General features: G+C 36.8%; 2 protein-coding genes across 3 annotated transcripts; both read right to left on the reverse strand.

Moving 5' to 3' along the window:
* Positions 1–1,812: 1,812 nt before the first annotated feature.
* Positions 1,813–12,156, reverse strand: LOC129267207 (peroxidasin-like). Of its 2 annotated transcripts, XR_010294409.1 has the most exons (7): positions 11,728–12,156; positions 11,078–11,386; positions 10,435–10,734; positions 6,095–6,436; positions 4,669–4,969; positions 2,884–3,234; positions 1,813–2,084 (listed from the first exon to the last, which is right to left on the reverse strand). XR_010294409.1 is itself a non-coding variant. In XM_064103579.1 (5 exons), exons 1-5 carry the CDS (start codon positions 11,975–11,977, stop codon positions 4,797–4,799), a joined length of 1,374 nt encoding a protein of 457 aa, XP_063959649.1. In that variant the 5' UTR covers positions 11,978–12,156; the 3' UTR covers positions 4,384–4,796. The 2 variants fall into 2 exon arrangements, 1 of the variants encoding a protein (XP_063959649.1); XM_064103579.1 differs by lacking the exons at positions 1,813–2,084; positions 2,884–3,234 and having other exon boundaries at positions 4,384–4,969.
* Positions 12,157–13,596: 1,440 nt separating this feature from the next.
* On the reverse strand, positions 13,597–16,134 carry LOC135155003 (myelin-associated glycoprotein-like). The gene is made up of 3 exons (XM_064103277.1): positions 16,113–16,134; positions 15,335–15,652; positions 13,597–14,841 (listed from the first exon to the last, which is right to left on the reverse strand). The coding sequence occupies exons 1-3, from the start codon at positions 16,132–16,134 to the stop codon at positions 14,477–14,479; spliced, it is 705 nt and encodes a 234-aa protein (XP_063959347.1). The 3' UTR covers positions 13,597–14,476.
* Between the last annotated feature and the right edge of the window lie 5,426 nt (positions 16,135–21,560).

Genomic DNA, 21,560 nt, shown 5'->3' on the forward strand with positions numbered 1-21,560 from the left:
ATAAAACGTGCAAGAAACACATTTCCTGTGTATTTATTTAGAGTGGATAGCATAGCCATTATCGTAGGAATCATCACCAAGGTCCATCCGTCATCTTGATTTTCTTCTAGCTGACGATTAATGATGACACAAACTGAAACTGTTTCTTGCAACCATCCTATAAGATCCATCATTCATCATTCCATCATTCTAATCAGAACGGATTCTATCCTCTGATATTACAGAGTATATTACGTCTCTTCTCCTCTCGAATCATAGATCTACTACCGGACGTCACGTTGAAAAATGACTCTGTGAACAGATTCGGAACTTCAGTGTGCTTCCATTTCACATCGTTGAACGGCAGGATCACCATCACAGATCTACATTTCCTTCCACCGTCACTGCCGCACAAATCAAATAAGTAAGACAAAATCCTTCTTTTTCTTACCCATTCCGTGTTTCCAAATAATGATTATCAAGTATTTTGTCCAGTGTCATGAAATCCCAGTAAACATACCCCCATGACACATAATGAGCGCTTGCTATGTCCTCGCAGATGTTGCTAAAATGGGAAAGAATTTGATAGACCTCTGTGCGAATGTGTTTTGAATATCACACGGACACGATCTAAGTCTGATATGAATAGAGTCTTATTGCGGGCGGATCGATACAGAAAGGGCTACACACAGATCAGACATAATCGAAGACCGCTTATTAGCAACTCGGAATTTATCGCGTAATTATCGTTAAATAACGCATAAGTATACGTCTGAATGGTTACATTCCAGTAAATTGCATTACATTGTTATTGTACAGAAATTAATGGTATCCTTGAAATACTGGATAAAATGCATGTAGGTATTTTGATAGTTGAGGTTGCGACTATGCAATGCGTCCCAAACGAAAGCGGAGTATTATCATACTTTGTCATAGCCAAATCACAAATATGATAGACTATTAACAATGAACTATCAATCTACCCTTTTATATGGTAATACTGTAAGGATTATTCATTTAACGTATAGGTGAAGATAATCTGAGGAAAAACTACCTACTAGTCTTTTAGCGGACGAAGTCTGAATATGAAAAAGAAAATCACATTTCGTAAAAGTTCAATATCTGCTCTTTTAATATGAAACCTCAATTAAATAAGATAGTCAAGGAATAACAAATGGAGTATCATTTTCCTTAAACTAATGCTTGAATTTTGATAACTTCACCCAACTTACGGATCGCCCACTGGCGGATCCAGAGGGAGGGGGGGGGGGGGGCACCGCCGGCTCGTAACACAACATCTTTCATTAACGGTGTGATATCTACGGTAAGTAATCAGAGAAAGCACTCTTTTTTATTGTTAAAACGTAAGCGTGAAGAAGAAACGGAGCTTTGGTATTCGTTGGTCAATTTCTTTGATTGGGGTATCGAATTAAAGAGCAGATATTGAACTCAATGTATTTACATCAATGATTTTGGTAGGCCATTGCACTTTTGAATGGTGACACGACATTTTCTCCGGCTACAATTGCTCCGGACTTTATATATAGGGTTGCCGTGGGTTCTATGTTAGGATTAGGTTTAGGATAGGGTATCCTGTTCAATCTGCGGGTGATATTGGTCATTCCATTTGTGTAGAATATCACAGCGGAGCAAATGTCGTGAAACCATTATGGATATGTATGGTCGCGCATGGGTAGCATAGTATATGACGAGCTGGGATAAGCCTGAGCAAAAATCACCCACCACAGCATTTTCCATTTCACTTGGAACAGTTAAAGACCTCCTTTACTTGGAATAAAGATATAGATTGTTTCCTAGCAGCCAGGGTATGCATATTCATCTTCTGATTCCGTTGTGGTCTACTTTAAAAGAGGTAGTGGTTGCTACCCTGGTAGATAAGTACATTTCACCTTCGATAACATTGATCTGATCCATGACCTGGATACATTCAACATCGGTGCGCCATTCAATGAGAGCCCGTGGACGTGCTCCTCGTACTGTGCATGTTAAGTCACGTGGTTGACCTGTCGTCATGGTCACATAGGAGTTGTCTTGATATCCCTCCAGAGACCGATCATCATGAATGGTTATGCTACGTGGTGGGGCTAAATGAGGAAACATATGAGGGCAGTCTATTATACATAGGCTTTAATGCAGCCAGGAAATATTTTAAGACTATTTTCTAAACATTGCCTTTCTGAAATAGTATGTTTGCAACTTGGATAAATGTTTGGAGACTATTTTCTAAATGCTGTTTTTTTAAATAGTATGTAAACTTGAAAACCCTTCAAGCCTAGTTCTTATCCAGTCTTAAAAAGGTAAATATGAATTTCTTTCAAAGGACAATATATAAAAAAAAAAAATCTTGTATCAATTTCCTTGTCTCGATATTGTCATTATGTTTTTAAAGTGAACTTGATATAAACCACTTTGAAAGATATTTATGTTCCAGATTCCAAAATATTGAAAATAATTCCTTGTTTGGCATAACCTTACAACAACATAATTATAAATGATTGTCCAATTAAAGAAGAAAAAATAAAAATAAGTGACAGCGTTGGTCGTTTGATAATTATCGTGTGAACCTAAAAGTAAAACGAGAATCAAATTCGTTGGTAACTGCTGCATTTTTATTACATTTTAAAAGGGTATGGTATACCGGTTTTCATGGGTAGTAACTACCCACAAAGCAAATATAAAATAAGACTATCTTATTTGAACATACTCAAAGGGAAATCAAAATAACATAAATCTGGCTGTTGGATAATATAAATAATGGATAAATTAAAAGAGTATGACTGGATATTTTTTTTTTTTTACTGTATAGGCCAGGTTATTTGAGAGTTAAATTATTGTGATATGATATTCCTTAAAACACAAACGATATTTTTGAAAAGTGCTTACTTCTTGCAAACACTTCAAGCTGAACCGCTGCTTTTTCAAAGTAACCTATACCGGTGAACTGGCACTGGTATTTGTCAGTATCATCCACTGTCAAATCCCTGATCGTCAAGTTAAAATGTTGACTATCCATCGTAAATATGAACTTTAAGGGATTAGAATTCCTTCGTTCACAATCCGGCACACTGCTAGAGCATTCCACAGAAACCAGTGTTCCTATGTCTCTTCTCCTCCATGCGATTCGAAACCGGCTGAGCTGGTACGAGTAGACACAAGTAAGTTGAATACTATATCCGATGGTAGGGATGTCATCGTTGGCGATCGAGGCGTTGAATTCCCCGAAGCTACAGGTACCTACCAAAGGATAATACTGGTTTACAACAATTCACATGATTATTATAAAATTAATACTTCAGATGCCTACACTGCATGATTATTATTTTTTATTTCTCAAAGATTTAATGGCGAGTCACATTTTCTCCTTATAAACACTTAAGACGTGTCATTTAGACCCATTTTGGGCCAAGTGTTTGAGTGTGACTCACTTATTATTTACTTAGTAATTGTTACGGCTTACTTTTTAAACTATTTGATGATTATTTTGTCATTTCGAATCTATTAATAAAGGCCTAAATATTTATTCATTTATTCATCAAACAAGTGTACACATAGTTACCTAAAATAAATATAGCATTTCCGATTTTAATGCAGCATTAAAGAGCGCTGACACCTTGTTCACGGGCATTTGGCAATGGCTGGGGATAAACTGACTTTCACGCGTCTAGTGAGGCGCCTTAGACCACTCACCAAAGGCATACTACACTAGCACACACATCTTCACGCACCGATGCCTCTACATACATACCTACAATGTAATACTAGATTGGAAGTAAATAATCATTCTACCTACCATTACAATACACCAAAATTGAGAAGAGGAATCCTTTCAAAGTACCGAATATCATTATTGATGTTGATTTTGTAAAAAATGACCGTGACCTCTTTACTTGAAGAAAATGTGTTATCCTAGCTCACCAGAAATCGACAAAAGATACACAACGATTTCTGAATACCATGACAAAATAAATTCGCGATCCCCTCGTTTAACCGGAAAGCATCAAAGGCATGAAACTAAAACAATATGCTGATACTTGTCACTTCAAAAGAGGGATGTGATTCGTGCCATGCCAAAAGAGGGCGCCACTTTGCTTTCAAACCAAAAACTGTTTGCGACGACACAAAAGTGACAAAACCATAAGTGTTTTAGAGTATTTTCAAACAAGAACTATGACAGTAACGGATGATTTGGTATTTTTCTCATGAGATCGTTAGTTTCGTGTAGACCGTATCAATGGTTACCCGACAAGATGACTTAATTGATTGCATTTTGCGCGAAAGCTGCAGGTCTAAATATTGTAGGGTAATTTAAAACAATAGCCATCTGAAAGAAATCAAAAATATACTAGGAGCAGTTTTCATAAATGCCATTATTCTAGGTATACTAAATACGTCGTATCACTATGTCGACACTTTCAGTGACTTCGTCCCTATTTAGTCTTAGTACCTGCCATGATGATAGCGGGCGCCTCTATATTTTGAAATAATATTGTCCCATTTTCTACGACACCTAGCTCTAAATTTGAGTAGGCCTACCCTTTAGAAAAATGTATATTTTTTTATCATGATCTCGCTGTCTTTTCATCCGGATATTGAGGATAGTTTTGATCGCATGTTCGATTTTATGATGTTTCTATTTTGACTAGACAGACAACTATATTGCTCCTTTACCTTTCTGAAATAAATATGCAGATGGATAATGTTGCTTGGAGAACCATTTTCAGTTCCCGATGGAAAAGGGATGATGGTTGCTACCCTGTGAGATACGTAGCGTTGGCCTTCAACAACATTGATTTGATTCATGACATGGATAGTTCAACATCGGTGTTCCATTCAATAAGAGCCGGTTGACGTGCCCCTTGTACAGTGCATGTTATGTCTTGTGGGTCACCCGTCGTCATGGTAATGTAAGAGTTTTCATGGTATCCTCCATGAGACTGAATATCGCTGATGATTACGTCACTAGGTGGAGCTTTAAAAAATAGAATTAGTGAAAAAAACAAAATAGATATCTTACCTGGATATAATACTTCTAATGCCAAAGTCGATGATTTTCGTCCATTGTGATTCAGTACAGTGCATGTGTAATTTCCGGATAGTGCTGTATCAACTTATATCGTCGGACAGGTTATCAGAATCTGACAACTTACCTTCATAATGTTCATTGTAAATATTACAAATTGAAAGTAGAAAAAAATCAATTGAACTATGATTGGCGAAACAGTAATTGTCTGAGTGTGGTAACTATCGGATTAAATTCCTCCTTGTTCTTTAATGAAATTCTTTGGAGGGCGTATTCTAAAGTCGGGTTTAACTTAGACCATGGTCTAACTCTGTGCTAAAATTATGGAGAGCCAAAGGTTTCAAAATTTTGTTTGCAGTGAATGCTTCTCATGTTTACTGTGCTCTTTACGATTTTTTTTAATGGCGAAGAAAACTGTCATACATATCCTTCCCAGGCATTTAATAATGTTTAAGGAGTCAAGTGAGCTGATACATTGAACTTCTACTGTTTTAGATTTAAGTAACAACTAGCTTTCCATAGTTAAACCACAAATTAAACCAGAGTTCAAATTAAACCCGACTTCAGAATACGGGCCATTATGTTTATCCTCGACTGTAAATCTGGAACAAGAATTATGATAAAGAGTGGCTGCCCAGGATGCATTAGACGATATTTCATCTCCTGCTTGTTCCAGGGCTTCCTCCCGACTTATTTTCAGATCGAACATAAAATCTTATTTACTGGGTGGAAGATAATAATGTGATATATAAAAACGCATTAAAACGCATGCAACAAATATCGTTATTTGCTATTGTTATTTGACGATTGATGAACTGAATACAATCTGCAATAGATCATTTGCACACCAAAGGGTGACTGAAAATGTTACAGAATTTGTTTTCATGCGTTTCCCGGCACCCATAGACAGCATCGAAACCTCTTGTCTCTTAATAACGTTTTTCGGCATCCTTGCAATACATATATGATTTATGGAATTGGCATTCTTTACCAGGATAAGATTACACACAGTCTCTGTATCACGGCAAAAATGAGTTTCAGGAATAGTCTGAAATAACAAAATATATATCTTACCTGGATGTAATACTTCTAATGCCAAAGTCGATGAATTGCGTCCACTGTGATTCAGTACAGTGCATGTGTAATTTCCATTATCGTCAGTATTCAGATTGTTTATTATAAGGAACGTCCTTTGGTCATCCCCTATCAATTTAAATTTTGGTTGTTTTGCTGTCAAGTATTGAGTTTTGTTGTTTCCCTCATCAAAGGTAGCAATGATGTTCCCTTGGTCATGTGACCATTTTATCACGCTACCTGGTAATGGAGTCCAATAGCTGCACGTCATTGTGAAATCCTCTCCCATGATGGGTAAGTTAACCGGTGGTTGTAGTGCCACTGTTAATTCCGCCAAGCAATCTAAAGAGATCAAAATGAAATGAAAATGTCAGAAAGCATAATATTTCTACTATCACTTTTTTCCACTTATCACACAAGTATTTTTTTACCTATTCTACTACTTCTGCTGCAGTTTATTTTAATTTGGTGATAATTATTAGGATATACTCGTTGACAAAAACAAAGAATTGTGACAAAAAATCTTTAATGGGTGTTTCTGGAGCCCTTGGTACGAAAGATCAACATTGGAGCTTTTTATCAACAAATTTCATTGAATTTAATCCTTAATTTTCCAATCTACATGTATGTAAAAATTACCGTTAGAACGTAACAAAAGGGATTTTACAATTTTTCACAGCTCCTTTTGCTCCATTTCATTGTAATTAATGACGGACCATAATATGCCAATTTATAAAAAACACATTGTGACACTGTAGCAAATTGAACACAAAATATAATCGCAGTAACACAAAAATTGGATAATTTGATGTTGAAAAAATTAAAAAATCTTTGGAGATTCTGTGATTTTTGGTTCACTCCGATAAATCTTATACATTCTTTAGTGATGTCTTTTTCTTCTTTCCTGGTAAATAAATTTTACTGTATTAAATCCTTACTTTTCAAATCTGCATGTAGAAATTAACGTTTGAACGTGAAAAAAAAGGGGTTACAACTTTTGATAGCACGATTTGCTCCATTGCATTGTAATTTGTGACGCACCATAACTTGCCAAATTATTATTAAAAAATCATTGTGACACTGTAGCAAATTCAACACAATATATAATCGCAGTAACACAACAATGGGATAATTTAATGAAAAAAAAAGTCTTTGGAAACTGTGATTTTTGGTTCACTTCGATAAGTTTTATACATTAATTAGTAATGTCTTGGTTCTTTCCTGGAAACACGGATTGTCGCTTCATCTTTTGTTTGTGGTAAGAAAATTAATCCTCGATAAAAGAATAAAATTGGGAAAAAAGGATAACATAGGTGCGGAAGAAAAAAATAAAGGAGCTATAATATATGCCCTTAATATTATCATGGAAGCTGTAAATGAAACAAATAAATCGTTTGAAATAATTGTTACACTTACCTTTGCCAAATAATAACAATAAGACCAAATAAAGATAACGAGAGGCCATTCTCTGGGAGTAACATGTAAAGTTGAAGTGACTATCGGTTAAAAAGTCTCGACTTGACGAAATGGGTGTTACTAAACTTATAATTCAAAAGACAATGGATAAACAAAATTGGTTCCCGACGTGTTCCAATTCTGACGAATGTGCCTATGCGATACAAATGATAATATGATCGTTTAAATATATAATTCCTCTAGATTGAAAGGTCACATATTCATGTGAAACGTCATGTTTGTTTCTCAACGACAGAGTGTGCTGTTTGATAAAAGCAAAACTGGCTTCATGATTTCTTGCTTGATAATTCCATTGTTTAGTTTTATCATGGACATTTACATCTAGTCCTTATTTTTATTGTGAAGGCAAATAATTGTTCCAAAATGTCTGACACGAGGCAAACATTGCTTAATAAATACTTTCTATTAATGTTATAAATTTTCTTCGAATCAATGACAATAATTCAACTATCAAAGTCGGTATGTCTTCACACGTATATAGTAGTAACAGTAATTTTCCTGGGAAGCGGGGTAGTCGGGCTGCAGAAGCACCCCTAATATTTTCGTGGGGGTGTTGCGTGTGTTATTCTCCAAAACTTTTCTTCCTTGTCAAATTTCTCGCGACAAAATGACCTTCATTTTGTAGTGTAATGTTTTGTGCTTGCCAAATGAAATCAGCACCCCCTGTAAAAAAAAATAGTTTCTAGGGTCCCGGTAAAGGTCTACTTACATACAACACTAAGGACTCAAATCTTGAAAACGTGTTAGACTGTTGGATAATTATTCAGTGGATATGAAGTACTTGAAAACTAGACAATATCCGTCACTTAATCTTAAAGAAAGCCTGAAAAGATATGATACCTTGAAATAAGGTTACTGTAATTAACTGCTCTTACTACTAATATCGAAGGAATATTTGTTTTGGTTCAAGTTGACCAAACCACCACTTTAGAAAAAGCTTCCGATTGTCAATGAAAAGGACTGCTTTGGGTATTAGAGTGATTGTGGTATTCCTACTATAGATCAGATGGCAATAGCCAAATTCTTCGATTCTGAACCCGGGGGGGGGGGGCACTCAGTATATAGGGCATAGTGGGTATGTGCCGCGGAGGGGACCCCATTTTTACACTCAAAATTCCGTTCCGAGGCATAGCATTTTTGTCTTACTGAGAAAAAGAACAAAGAAAGCCGGTCCAGAGCATAGCATTTCCTTCTTCTCGAGAAAAAAAGAAGAAAAAAAATCCGCTCCAGGGCTTCGCATATTTTCCGTTACGCCGTTCCAGTCGCAATTTTGGTGAAAAGCGGTCGCAGCTCGCTGTCCGACCATGATTGCCTCTGCGCTAGCGCGCCCGTCAGTCGTGCCGCCGGGCTAACTGCATGTACGTTCCATAGGGATGCATATGCACTCGCACGCAGGCGACCCGTTCCAAGGACCCCCGTTTTCACAAACATTTGTAGTTCCGAAGCCCGTTCCGAGGACCCTCCTTTTTACAATGAGCCCGCTCCAAGGCCTCCGTTTTTTGTCTCTCCCGCGGCACACCCCTACCACTTTTTTGGTCGAATGCCCCCCCCCCCCGGGATTCTGAAAACAAGGAACAAGTCGTTTACACTCGGGAAACGGAGCAGCACCGTGACGAATTTTCAATAACCCAATTAAAACTGTTGAAAGTGCAGTCCTTGTGAGGCCAGTTGCATGATAGTTAATATTAGTGTTATATTTGCAATTTAATGGTAACTCCCAATGTTAAAATGTATGGTTCAATTACAGGACGATGACAATGATTTAATATCGTAACGTTAGTCAGCTCTAGAGGGCGGACGGATTTGGATATCATTATAGGCAATTCTAATCACGACGTTAGTTTTCCTCCAACATAAATAAGTAGGTAGAAGTATTTCTAAATTCAGTGTGTGATTATTTGTAAGAATTTAATGTATTAGCTATGCCCATATGAAGCGAAAAACAACTTGCACTAATCAACCATTTTTTTTTCATGTTTAGCCGATACCCGGTGATCGCATTTAATGTTGTAACACACACTTGATCCGGGCATTATTTCTTCTAAGATATTGGTTTATTGGTAGGCACTGGAGGATCCGGGGGGGGGGGGGGGGGGGGATGGGGGGCACAGCCGGCCCGTGCCCCTTTTAGACTCACAATCAAATTTATATGCTGTACTAACACTACTGTGGTCCCCTTTTGAAAGTGAGGACTTTTTTGGCCTTTTCAAATTGTTTCGTGGACGAAATGAACTTAAAATTTGGGTTAAAACTTTTTTGGGGGGCTTGTCAAATGTTCATCAGAGCGGGAAAATGTGCCACTCCCTTTTGGAAAATCCTGGATCCGCCCCTGTTTTTAGGGTTGCAATAGGGTTGTTTGTTAGGTTTAGGGTTCGGTTTATGATAGGGTATTTGTAAAATCCAGGCTTGATGTTGATCATTTAATTAGTGTGTGGAATTAACAGCAGAATAATTGTCGCTAGAGCAAATTTATTGAACTTTTTATTCGTCTAGTTCAGAGGATGTCTCTGTAAAGTTGGTGACAACACCACACTCTCCCTTCTTTACTAGTGTATTGTTTGGACAGTATTCCAGATTGAACGTCTGTTGATACCTTCCATCGAACCCTGGTTGCCAGGCAACGAAGAGAGTTGAAGATGTCGTCTGGTTTTGGTCGATGAAGAGCAGGGGAAGTCGATCTGAGATATCTATAATGTACAAAGGGGTTGGGGGGGGGGGGGTAATTGATAACTATATCATTATATATCACAATTGCCTTTTCTTTTTTGAGTAAATATATAAAAAAAATCAGCTGAGGGAACATTGTGGATGACAAGGCAACGGCATAAAGTAATGAGGTGATACACTAATGAGTGGATACTCACAAGAAAAGTTCAAAGTCGCAGTGGCATTACCAAGAACGGTAATCACGTGACATTCATATTTCCCGGAATGCATTCGTTGAACATCATTGATGATAAGGCGACTAGTTGAAACCGTTTTCCTCTGAACCCTGTCAAGGACAACAAACTGACCTGTGCTGTTGATTATGATCAGCTGGTTGTGGTACCAAGAAAAGTCAATGCTTTTTGGGTTTGCATCTGATGTACATTCGAATTCGACACTGGTCATGTTGGAAACCGCCTCATCGTTATCAAGGAGTCGAAGAGAAATGATTGGTGGATCTGTGTTGTAAATATAAAAGAGTTAGACAGAAATTAAAGGCATATAAAACGTATGAGCTTAACATCATGACGCTTTTAAAGATCAAAGTATGTCAGTAAAATCAAGATAGCAAAGGCGGGAGCGTGATACTTCTAGATTGATGTGTTTAGAATTCATGAACAATTTGTAAAATTTTTGATTGCCAAACTGTTGCATTTAGGTCTTTTAATCTATGGGGGTTTTAAAGCCTAATTGAACGAATACATACTCGTATATTGCATTAGATGATCCTTTGCCGTCAAATAAAAACAATAGTATCAATTTTCAGGGTAGTGAACAGGTTATTTCTCACGTGTAACTTACATACGATATTGAGGACCCTGGTATCGTTCTGCGAAGAAACAACGGGAGCCGCCGACGGTTGGACTACTTGACAGATAAGCTCTTTCCCATGGTCATATATTGATGGTGTGTAAATAAGAGTACTGGTAGCCTTCCATCGTCCATTCTCATTCCTTTCCGTCCGAATAGATGAATTCATCGTGAGGTTTCTTGATTCCACGTACCAATAGATGACTGGAGATGGGTATCCATTGTTTGAAGTACAGTTTATTTTGGTTTCTTCACCAGCTCTCAGATTGTTGAGCATAATTTTTGGAGTGTCAGGTTGTTCTTTATGCGTTTGTAAAAACAAAAACAAAAACATACATTTGCCAAGTATTAGGGAGGCTAAACATAAATTATTAGATGTGGGGAACCGTGTATTTATTAATCTCTTAAGAGAAACAAATGTCTAATCAACAAAGACTAAATTTTCAACATGACTCGGATACTTCAATCGCTATCACCTGACAGCGGAACCACTACCGGACAACTCTCTGTGATGAAGCCCATATCTGGCAAATGACAGGTTGTTCCGGAACCTCATTGGGGCCAAGGCGTCCTCTGGAAAGATGTCTTCTAATTTATATACAATATCCGTATGAGTTGTACAGTTACAGGCTAATACTTACCAGGCATTATTTCTTTCAGGTTCAAGGTATTTGATCTTATGTTGTCCACAATGCATTGATAGTCTCCTCGGTGACTCATACTCCATTTGCTGATTGTCAATTCAGCGGATGATTCGTCCGTCTGCCATGTCATCTTTCCGGACTGTGAATTCCAATTTTTGCAATCTCCATCGTTGAAGCATATTTTAGATGCTAAACTTGTCACGTTGTCTTTTGTGATCAATATATCAGCATGCTGATTCGAAGGCATAAAATTACAGAGGAGATGAATGTCTTCACCAATACTCGGAACTAAAACGTCAGTCGATAGATTAACACTGGTAACTGCGTAGCATACTGAAAAAGGCCAAATATTACATGAACTAAATATATTGTACAATCCAAGTCATAAAGGATACTATGAATAAATTTAGATTGGTTTGTAACATTGTAATCTTCACAATGTTTCCTGGGAAAATGTTACCGAAAAGCAAACCAAGGCACTATATCTGCTTATGCTTTATAAGTTGATACAATTTTAAGGAAATAACGTACCGAATATTTTGATCGATACAGTTGTGCTCAATAGTTAGTGAATCCCACCCACTCCTTCATTCTGAGTGTTAACTGTAGACGACAACAACAACACTACAATGTTCTGCGAACCCAGAACAACAAAGTTTATTACTTGTAATATTTTTCACCTGAATTCAAACGTAAATATGTAAAGCATAACGGAATTTAGAACACTTTAAATATTGTTTTTTTTTCCGGTGGGGCTCACTAACTTTTGACCACCACTGTACGTGGGGAGTGGATAATTTTGTTCATGCTATGATTACGATATTCTGTTTTTTCACTACTAGTATACTTTAATTTCATTACGAACATGTAATACACAATACTGATTGATAGTACAAGTAATGAAACTACCAGCTACGCAATTGAGAGGGGAAATTGCAATTGCCAACGGAGAATCAGAGCACTGGCGCTAAATTCAAAATATTTATTTGAACTAGACATAATGAATGTCTTTGTTGAAAAGAGAAAGCCTGTTAGAAAATTTTTTATATATTCCATAAGGTAACATTACAAACAATACGCCCATTCATGTGTATCAGTTAAAATCTAGTTGCCTGACACCACAAACCGATGAATAAGCAGGATGAAAATTCAACTCTTTTTAAGATGTTCAAAAGTCATTTACTTTTAGCTTACCTTCCTTCGTTAACAGAAGATCAAACCATATCAAAATTACAGCTGCCATTTGTAGAAGAGAAATGTTATACGAAAACGGTTACAATCATCTTGCATCGAGTGCTTTTTATTCCAGTTCAAGAAGGAATGAACGATTAATTCACAGAGCAATGAAGGGCATGGCAGATGACGAGATTCTTATAGTGGAATGAATTGAAAAAAAAATCCAAAATCGAAAGTACGGAGAGAGAGATAAGTTTCACCTTATTCAATGTTAAACATGACTTCATCTTGCTCTATTGTGAGGCCTGCTTTTGATGCGTTGTTTATAAACGGACACGCGCGGTTTAGATCTTAAGTACGGGGACAACAGAACGATGTGCGTTTAATAGAAAGTGCTCAGTGTGGGTATAGAATATGGCGTCACGTGTCCAAATAAGAGTACAATTTCAAGACTACACATTTCTTTAATATAATGAGTGAATGGACATTTGTATTTTGCAGGATGATGGAAGCTCTAAATTATCTTTTAATGATCCCATTTGGTCGATGGTATTCATATTCCATACGAGGTTAATACAGTGCTCTGAAATTTAACGTGCCGTAATCTGAAGTCAGAGATGTTCTTAGGTCCATCTGATACGCTGGATAACAAACAAATTTTTGAGTTTGTCAACCCATTACCCCGCATATATTGAAACTTATTCGTGCAATTCAGATTTTATTAATTAATTGCTTTGCATAAGCCCTAATATATAAGTGCTACAAATTTTCGGTAAGCCCCCCCCCCCCACCCCCTCTTGTCACCATCCATCCAATATGCTTATCCATTTCTTTTACGTCTCCTTTCCGAACTTGTAATTCAATGGCCATTGAAGATAAGTGACAAGGATGGAATTTTAAGAGTTGAATGTAATACAGATCTTGGGAATGTTTTTGAATTTATGGACCATTAGCAACTTTAACAGAATATCATTGCAACATGTTCAAGTAATTACAATATTGATATTATTAAAAAAAAGCAAATGATAAACTATGATAAAGGTTTAATTACATTTCAAATGAGCAATAAAGTCGGAAACATGAATACTGAAATTACCAATTGTGCTCAATAAGATAAAACATTTCTATATATACTATAAAAATAGTATTATCTGTTTACGATCTTTCATTTTAAAAGAATAACATGTAGCTCACGAGTCGGTCTTCTTTGAGAGTGTGTTTTAGACAGAATTAATTTCAGATAGCTTCCAGTAGTTTGCGAACTGTCAAATTAATTCATTTATTTGGTCAACCATTTCATCTTGCCATTTTAATATCGATATTTGGAGCGGGAACGACAGAGGAAAAATTATAATACAGATAACGTGATGGTTTCCCGCGGTCAGAAAGGTGCAATTACGAAAATGCAACTCGTTCTCGTACTACTAATGTAATGTTTAGGTCTCAAGGGAGACGTCTTTGATATTCATACTTTCACAAGGCATGACTTCATTCTGCATAGTTGGGGCAAACTATGGAGTTCTATAGGTACATATATGATTATCTATCAGCTTTAAATGACTCTTTTAGATTAAAATAAATTTAATAGACAACGACAGGCAAACAAAGTATAATGTAAATGAAAGATTTTACTAGAATATGAAAAAAATTGAGTTTCAGAATCTTCCCCAAGCATCGTCTCAGCAAAACATGTATAGTAGCCATCGTCTTGTGCAGAAATTTTTGAAATGATCAGAACACTCGAAGTCAAGGTATCTTCTTCTGTAAGACCCTGATGAATCTGACGACGGGTGCTATTGTTGAGTTGCTTTCCATTACAGAACCAGGTTATCGAGGCCACAGGTCTACTATCTGATGTACACGTGAGCAAGGCATCCACGCTATCTCCATCAACAGGTACCCGACGAACAGAATGGTCCACAATGACTGGAGAATCTAGATGAATATAATAAGAGTGGACAAATCTACATAAGAATAATTGAGACATTAAAAATACATGTTATTTCAAGTAAGCGCCAGACTAAACGAACCAGTATCTTTTTAAATAATGGTTGTTAATGAAAGAGTAATGAATGCCATCTGGTTATAGAGATGATATAAAGTAAAGGAGATAATAAAAGAATAGGGATTCAAGGAAATGTTTTGGGGAAAACTGATCTGCTTGTAATACGCTTGAAGCGCTAATTGCTGCGAAATCAAAGATGGTCAATACTCTCGATCGTTACAAGAAACATATTATTACCCTTCGTCCGTTTGGAGCATGCTCAGAGTATTCATCAATTTTTGAGGACATGATGAATATCTTGTGAAAGTTCTCGTGAAATCGAGTTAGAGATCTTAATGTTGCAATGCGTTAAGTTAGAAGACATCAAGAAATTCTTGTGTTTTTTTACAGTTCGATAAAAATGAATAAATATAAAGGGCTTACAAAGAACACGAAGAATACTAATAACACTCCAAGCCTTTATCGATGGTCTATCCTGGTGGACACCTTGATGAACTTCGCAGACAAGTCGTTGTCCGTGTTCGTGTCTCGTTGGTGTTATAGCTAGCACACTTCTAGCATCAACCCGATGATTTTTGTTCCTAGAAGATATGCTGTCTGAATCCTTAGTGATGTTCTTTGTGTCAAGAAACCACTGGAAAGTTGGTGTAGGGTAGCCATTGTTTGATGTGCAAGTTATATTTGATGATATTCCATCGAAGATTTCTTCTGTTCCACTGAAGTAGGGAGGATCAGGCGGTCCTAAGAATTATCACATAAGCCTATATTAATTTGTGGCATGGTAGCTTATGACAATTCAATCTACACGTAGGAGAGACACATACTACATCTATCACACTTCTAAATGTATCTAAATGTAAGATGATTGTGTTTCCCATCTCATGGCTAGGTTTTAGACAAGGAAACGTTTCGAATATCTTAATTGATTTTCATGTGTGAGTTTTCATCATAATTTCGATTACCCGATCTGTGTACATAAATGAATTTATACAAAATAAAATTGTCGCTGTAAGTTCATGGTGTGTTATAAATCGGACAAGACTTGTCGAATTTACCGATACAATAATTAATTTAGATGAACATTACAAAATGACATCCTTGAGATTTATTTATTCTATGTACTACAGAATGAATTATTTTCACTGATCTTATCGATCTAATATCAAATTCGGGATGGAGCAACGATCTGGTATTGATGCACTCAACGGAAATATGCTCACCATAAACCGTAATCTTCACTCCTACTTGACGTTGGCTACTGCCAGCAATGGCCATGCATCGAAGAACCTGTCTGTGATGCCTCCTCTTCGGAATCAACTCCAGAATAGACTCAGTGTCATGCAGTCCATGTTCTACCTCGTTCTTGCTAAACCTTGATGTTGAATTTATAGTGTGATTATTTGAACCAATGAACCAGTACATAAGAGCGTGAGGGCGTGATCCTACACTTTTACAAGTGAATGATGTTGACGAATCTTCAAAGACAACATAACTTCTTGAGCCTTCTTTGCTGATAGTTATTCCATTAATTGCAGTTAGAAATAAATCAGTTGGCGATACTATAACATAAAAGAAACAAATTTATGACTTAAACATGACTGAAAAAAGAGAAGAAACGGAAAATATTTCTTGAAAGTGTTTTTATTTCATGAACTAAGTACAGATACACGTGATTTACCATTTTATTTGAAATTTAAAAAGTGAATGCAAATGTTGCATATTTGAATAAACATCTTCAGAATCTTCAGTACACATATATAGCCCAACTCATGCAGCTTATGACAAAAGGGTGTACCTTTAAAACATATAGGGAGTTCTACGATATCAGTAGGCCTACTTACCTTGAACTTCTAGGATGATAGACAATTGTAGTTCATGGGCCAGCTCCTGATGCAAAGCCACACAACGTAACATCTTTCCATCATCGTCTTTGGCTGGATTTAACACAACCTCTTTATAAGATGTGTAGACGTTACCGTGAATGAAGCAGTACTGATCTTGCTGCTGAGCTTGTACTTCCTCAGGAACTTGCCATTCTAGCTCTGCAGGACTTCTAGCGCTTTGGATTGAGCATGTCAGGTAGTTGGTCCTCCCATAGGTGACGGCTACTGATGCTCCATTCGTGTATCTTTGACTGGACCGATCGGTGATTGATAGCAATCTTGTTATGGCTTAAAGGTAGAAAATGTATATCGCATTTATTTTTACAGGTACAATGGCCTTATATTTCTTTGTTGTATTTTTTCGTGATCACTTTATCTTATTGTCATTTGATTCGTTCTATCTTTATTTGCTATTTGTCCCTATGTGCTGTATTTTATCAGCGCATCGTTGGTAGCGCAAGTGGGTCATTATAGTTCCAGGAATAAAGGTTATCTTTCTCGTCTCTAGCTGCCAACCGATGCGCTCCTTTATGCTATAAAACGCACTTGTATAGTCTCTATCATTTCAATTTCATCACTTGTAAAAATTTCATTTGTATAATGTAAACATCCGTTCTCGAAAGTGCCAAATAATATTTTTAAGGAATAAAAGAATATAATACTAATGGCTTGCATTACCTGGTAATTGTATATTCAAATGAATTCGACTTAGCCCTGTGTGGTAGTCCGTGCTTACAAAACACTGATAAACACCGCTGTCATTCAGTGTTAATGTCATAATAGTAAGATTCCCGCTGGAAGAATCCGCTATCAAACTGTACTTGCTGTTGTCTGAAACTTCGTGCCTATTGTGGCATCCATACCCCTGACATTTTTTATCAGTTGCCAGAATATCACCATTCCCGTTTCTCCAATTTAGTAATCGAGTTTGGTATGAAGGTTCGTATGTGCAGACAAGAGTAACATCATCTCCAATGACTGGATCGACTTGCGAGTTCTGAATACGAGTAGATACACTCATTTCGTACGTCTTAGACACAAAGAAACTAAAAAACAGCAATATGCAAAGCCAGCAATCCATATTGTTATTCCTTCTCACAGTCATGTGAACCGAGAGTAGAACAGTAGTCATCATGCCAATCGCTAGGGGATCTAAACAGAACATGAGTGACAGAGTAAGTAGACGGTTTACAATCATGGTAAAATAAGAGATTGCAACAATTACTCATTCCCATTTATCATTCACATAAGAAATGAAAACGAAAGTCCGTGATTTCTCTCAAGGACATAAGTGGATTGAATTGTTATGGGGTCGTTTACAAAATAAATTACTCTGAGTACGCGTCCTGCACAATTTAAAGGTGTAGAGACAACGTCAGATTGTCCAACCTTTAATTGCCTCCGACCCATGTACCTACTATATCGATTGGAATGATTTTCTTTTTAAAACCTTATCTGATTTTTTAATGACCAGGGGCTTAGGGTTGATATTGTTGAGCCAGGGGAATGGGGAGACTTTACCTCTTGGATTACACCCCCCGTCTGTGACGAAAATTATTATGGAATCGCCTTGATTCATTCTTTTTCGAAAGAAGGTGAAGCGTCAAGTAAATTTGGGGGAAATGCCCATTTGTATTTGGAGTTTGGACAAAGAACGATCTATACAAAAGTGTTAAGAATGAAAATTAAATCTAAAGTGAAATAATTCTTTATAATGAGGATCAATACATATGAAGTATATTTTAGTAATATACACATACTGACGAAATTGCATTGTATAAGTTCCTTCCATTTGAAGAAAGGTTTAGCTCTGCTTATGTTTTAATATTGAAAGTATTATTTCGTATAGGCCATGTAGGTTGAATGCAGATACGGACTCAGTTTCTCGACAGTGCCAATCTAAAATCTTGTATGACAAATTAAAATTATCCCTAATTTTCTGTGCAACGAAAAGAGTTGAAGACGTCGCCTGGTTCTGGTCGACGATGAGCCGAGAAGCTGAATCAGGGATGGCTGGATTTTAGCGTAGGGATGACGAGACATGCACGATGAAACTATTTATTATTTATTCATACTAATTTATACCATTAATTTAGGAATCAAATATGTTTGCAAATATCATGCCACAAATATTGAGTAAATTGAATGTTATTATTTGGGAGCTGTCAATTACTTTCAATATGACGATAATAACAAAATAGACATGATAGAGAAACTTAACCAAAGAGCCACATTCACATAAATCGAAGAAAGATTATTGTTCTCCTTACCGTAAGATGTTGAGTTTAAGACCGTAGTTCCCGATCCATATGTTGAATTAGCTATACATTTGAAGTCACAAGAATCTTCAGAAAGGGGGTATTTAATTGCTAGTTCGCTTGAAGTCACTGTTTCACAATGTGCTACAGTTTTGTAGAGCGTCATATTTCGGCGACTACATAGCTCTGTTCCATTACAGAGCCACTGAAAGATGAAAGCAGGAGGGTTGGCATCTGATGTACATTTCAATACAAAAGCAACATGTACACCACTCAAGGTAAGTCGTCGAGAAGTAATGGATACAATCGGGCTGTCTAGAAAAGAGGAATACATTTTGAAAATAATGAGTGGCTTTATACTGTATTTCGAGCATTGCTGTAGATGATAAGATACCAATGTACAATTCTTAAAGGTGAATAACATTAAAGACTCTAACTAATCGTCATCCATCCAACCTCTTTTAAAAGTGAAAACCCCCACAATATTATTGAATACAAATGCAACAGACATTAAAACATGAAATATAAGCAATCCAGGTCAGTGCTCCTTTATGTTTTTTTTCCGGATATAAATACTCACACGATATGTTTAGAACCATGCTATCATTCACTGAGCGACCCAAGGTTTTTCCAGGTTGAACTGCTTTGCAAAGAAGACTTTTCCCATGGCCAAACCTCCTTGGTATGAAGATCAGGGTGCTTACAGTATCGTATCGATCAGCAGAATTCAATGATGACTTAAGCGATGAATTATCTGTCAGGTTTTTTGATCCAATGTACCAATGAATGAGAGGAACTGGGTAGCCATTATATGTTCTGCATGTTACATTTGTTTCCATACCATCGTGCAGATCCATCGGAATGGTGATATTAGTGTCATCTGGTAGGCCTTGGGAAAATAAAGAACAATTGTTTAATGTCAAGCATTATGGGAAATGATACCGTTTAGGTGCAGAACATATTTATCACCTAACTTTTCAATTGTCGGCATGAAAAATGAAGTTCTTATATGCTCAAATGAGGTAAATAGACGGCATTGATTTGATAACCCTCTTGGTAGATTTGATTTTGTAGTTCATGAATTTCATATATTAAGTAGACACACTCTGCTTCTTAGTTGATAACTTTGACGAGAAGCGTCCATGTATCATTGCAACGTCAAATAATATATACGTTTTATATGAGTGTGATACTCACCGTAAACCCTTAATTTTGAAAGATTTTGGCCAACAACCTCGCTGTCCATGAATGCATAACATTGAATGTACTTTCCGTGGTCAGTTTTCGTCGGGCGTATTTTGATGGTAGTCTCAGTGTCGAACAACTTCTCATCGAAGAGATTTGGAGTCTTTGAATAATTTTTTATTGGCATAATGCCAGAGTCACCCAGAAGATCCAATGCTAGCTCAACTGCTGGGAAAGATCCAATACTTTTACACGTGATCGATGTCGGTGAATCTTCTTGGACGTACATCTCGTATGACTGAGACTGGTTAATTCCAGTTGGGAAGAGTAACACATTCATAGGCCAAACTACAAAATAGAAAAAAGGAAAGTTGACTGAAAGAGAAGAAAAAGGCTGACGAGGAAGAGAAGTGATAGGTGTCGGGGGGAGGAGGGGTTGCTATTTTTATAAATCATATATATCGAGTAGAAACGATTATGTTGGGACCAAATTCCACATGAGGTGAAGTAGTGATCGATCATTTGAAATAGGCAGAAAAGCGTTAGTAACAGAAATATATATATATGTCTACAATGACTTCAATTCATGTAAAGCCAAAATTCAGTGTCTTGTTGACCTAGATAATGGTAATACTTTTACCTTGTCAAAAACTAACATAATAACTTGATGCGGGTGATCATATAGAACCTTACATCTCTAATAGTCTTCCTAATAATATACCTTGAAAATTCAGATTGATTGAGCACTGAAGGTCATCTTGTATTTCTGGATGTGATGCGATGCAGCTAAGAATCTTTCCTTGGTCGTTCCTGGAGGGTATGATTGTAAACGCTTTCTGAGAGATGTAAGATCCGTCTCGAATGACATCCGCCTGATCCTGAGCAATAACGGTTATATCATCTGGTATACGCCATTCCAGTTTCGCTGGAGGCTTTGCCCGCGATGCTTCGCATGTGATGTTATATGGCCCTCCAGCTATTACTGGTACATGCGTGACAGAAAAGTTGTTACAGAAGAATCTGTTTCCTTTTCCAGTAGTAATAAATATTCTATTTGGTGGAGCTGATGATAAAAAAGAAAAGATGAATTGATTGTTTATCGCTTTGTCTTACAGTCTTTTGAAAATTTCTCGTCTCCCTACGAAATTTTCCGCGATATAAAGTGATTAAGATTTATGTATATATTTTTTTAGATTTCCTTGACAAAAGTTCCAGGGTAAATGTTTTGTTTTCAGTTTATAAGAAAAGGGAAAGCATTATGTCGGTACGATATATTTCTACCGTTTATTTAAGCTGTGCCCATATATATTAATGTATCGTAAT

This window comes from Lytechinus pictus, chromosome 8, assembly GCF_037042905.1.
Source record: "Lytechinus pictus isolate F3 Inbred chromosome 8, Lp3.0, whole genome shotgun sequence".
In the NCBI taxonomy this organism is placed as follows: Eukaryota; Metazoa; Echinodermata; class Echinoidea; order Temnopleuroida; family Toxopneustidae; genus Lytechinus; species Lytechinus pictus.

Coding starts and splice junctions, on each gene's coding strand:
- LOC129267207 (XM_064103579.1), bottom strand. CDS start 11,977: ATGCCTTCGAATCAGCATGCTGATATATTGATCACAAAAGACAACGTG. Junction 11,387..11,727: donor CCTGAAAGAAATAATGCCTG/GTAAGTATTAGC, acceptor AAACGCATAAAG/AACAACCTGACACTCCAAAA. Junction 4,970..6,094: donor ATTAGAAGTATTACATCCAG/GTAAGATATATA, acceptor TATTTTTTAAAG/CTCCACCTAGTGACGTAATC.
- LOC135155003 (XM_064103277.1), bottom strand. CDS start 16,134: ATGGTGAGCATATTTCCGTTGA. Junction 15,653..16,112: donor GGTGAGCATATTTCCGTTGA/GTGCATCAATAC, acceptor GATAATTCTTAG/GACCGCCTGATCCTCCCTAC. Junction 14,842..15,334: donor TAGTATTCTTCGTGTTCTTT/GTAAGCCCTTTA, acceptor ATATTCATCTAG/ATTCTCCAGTCATTGTGGAC.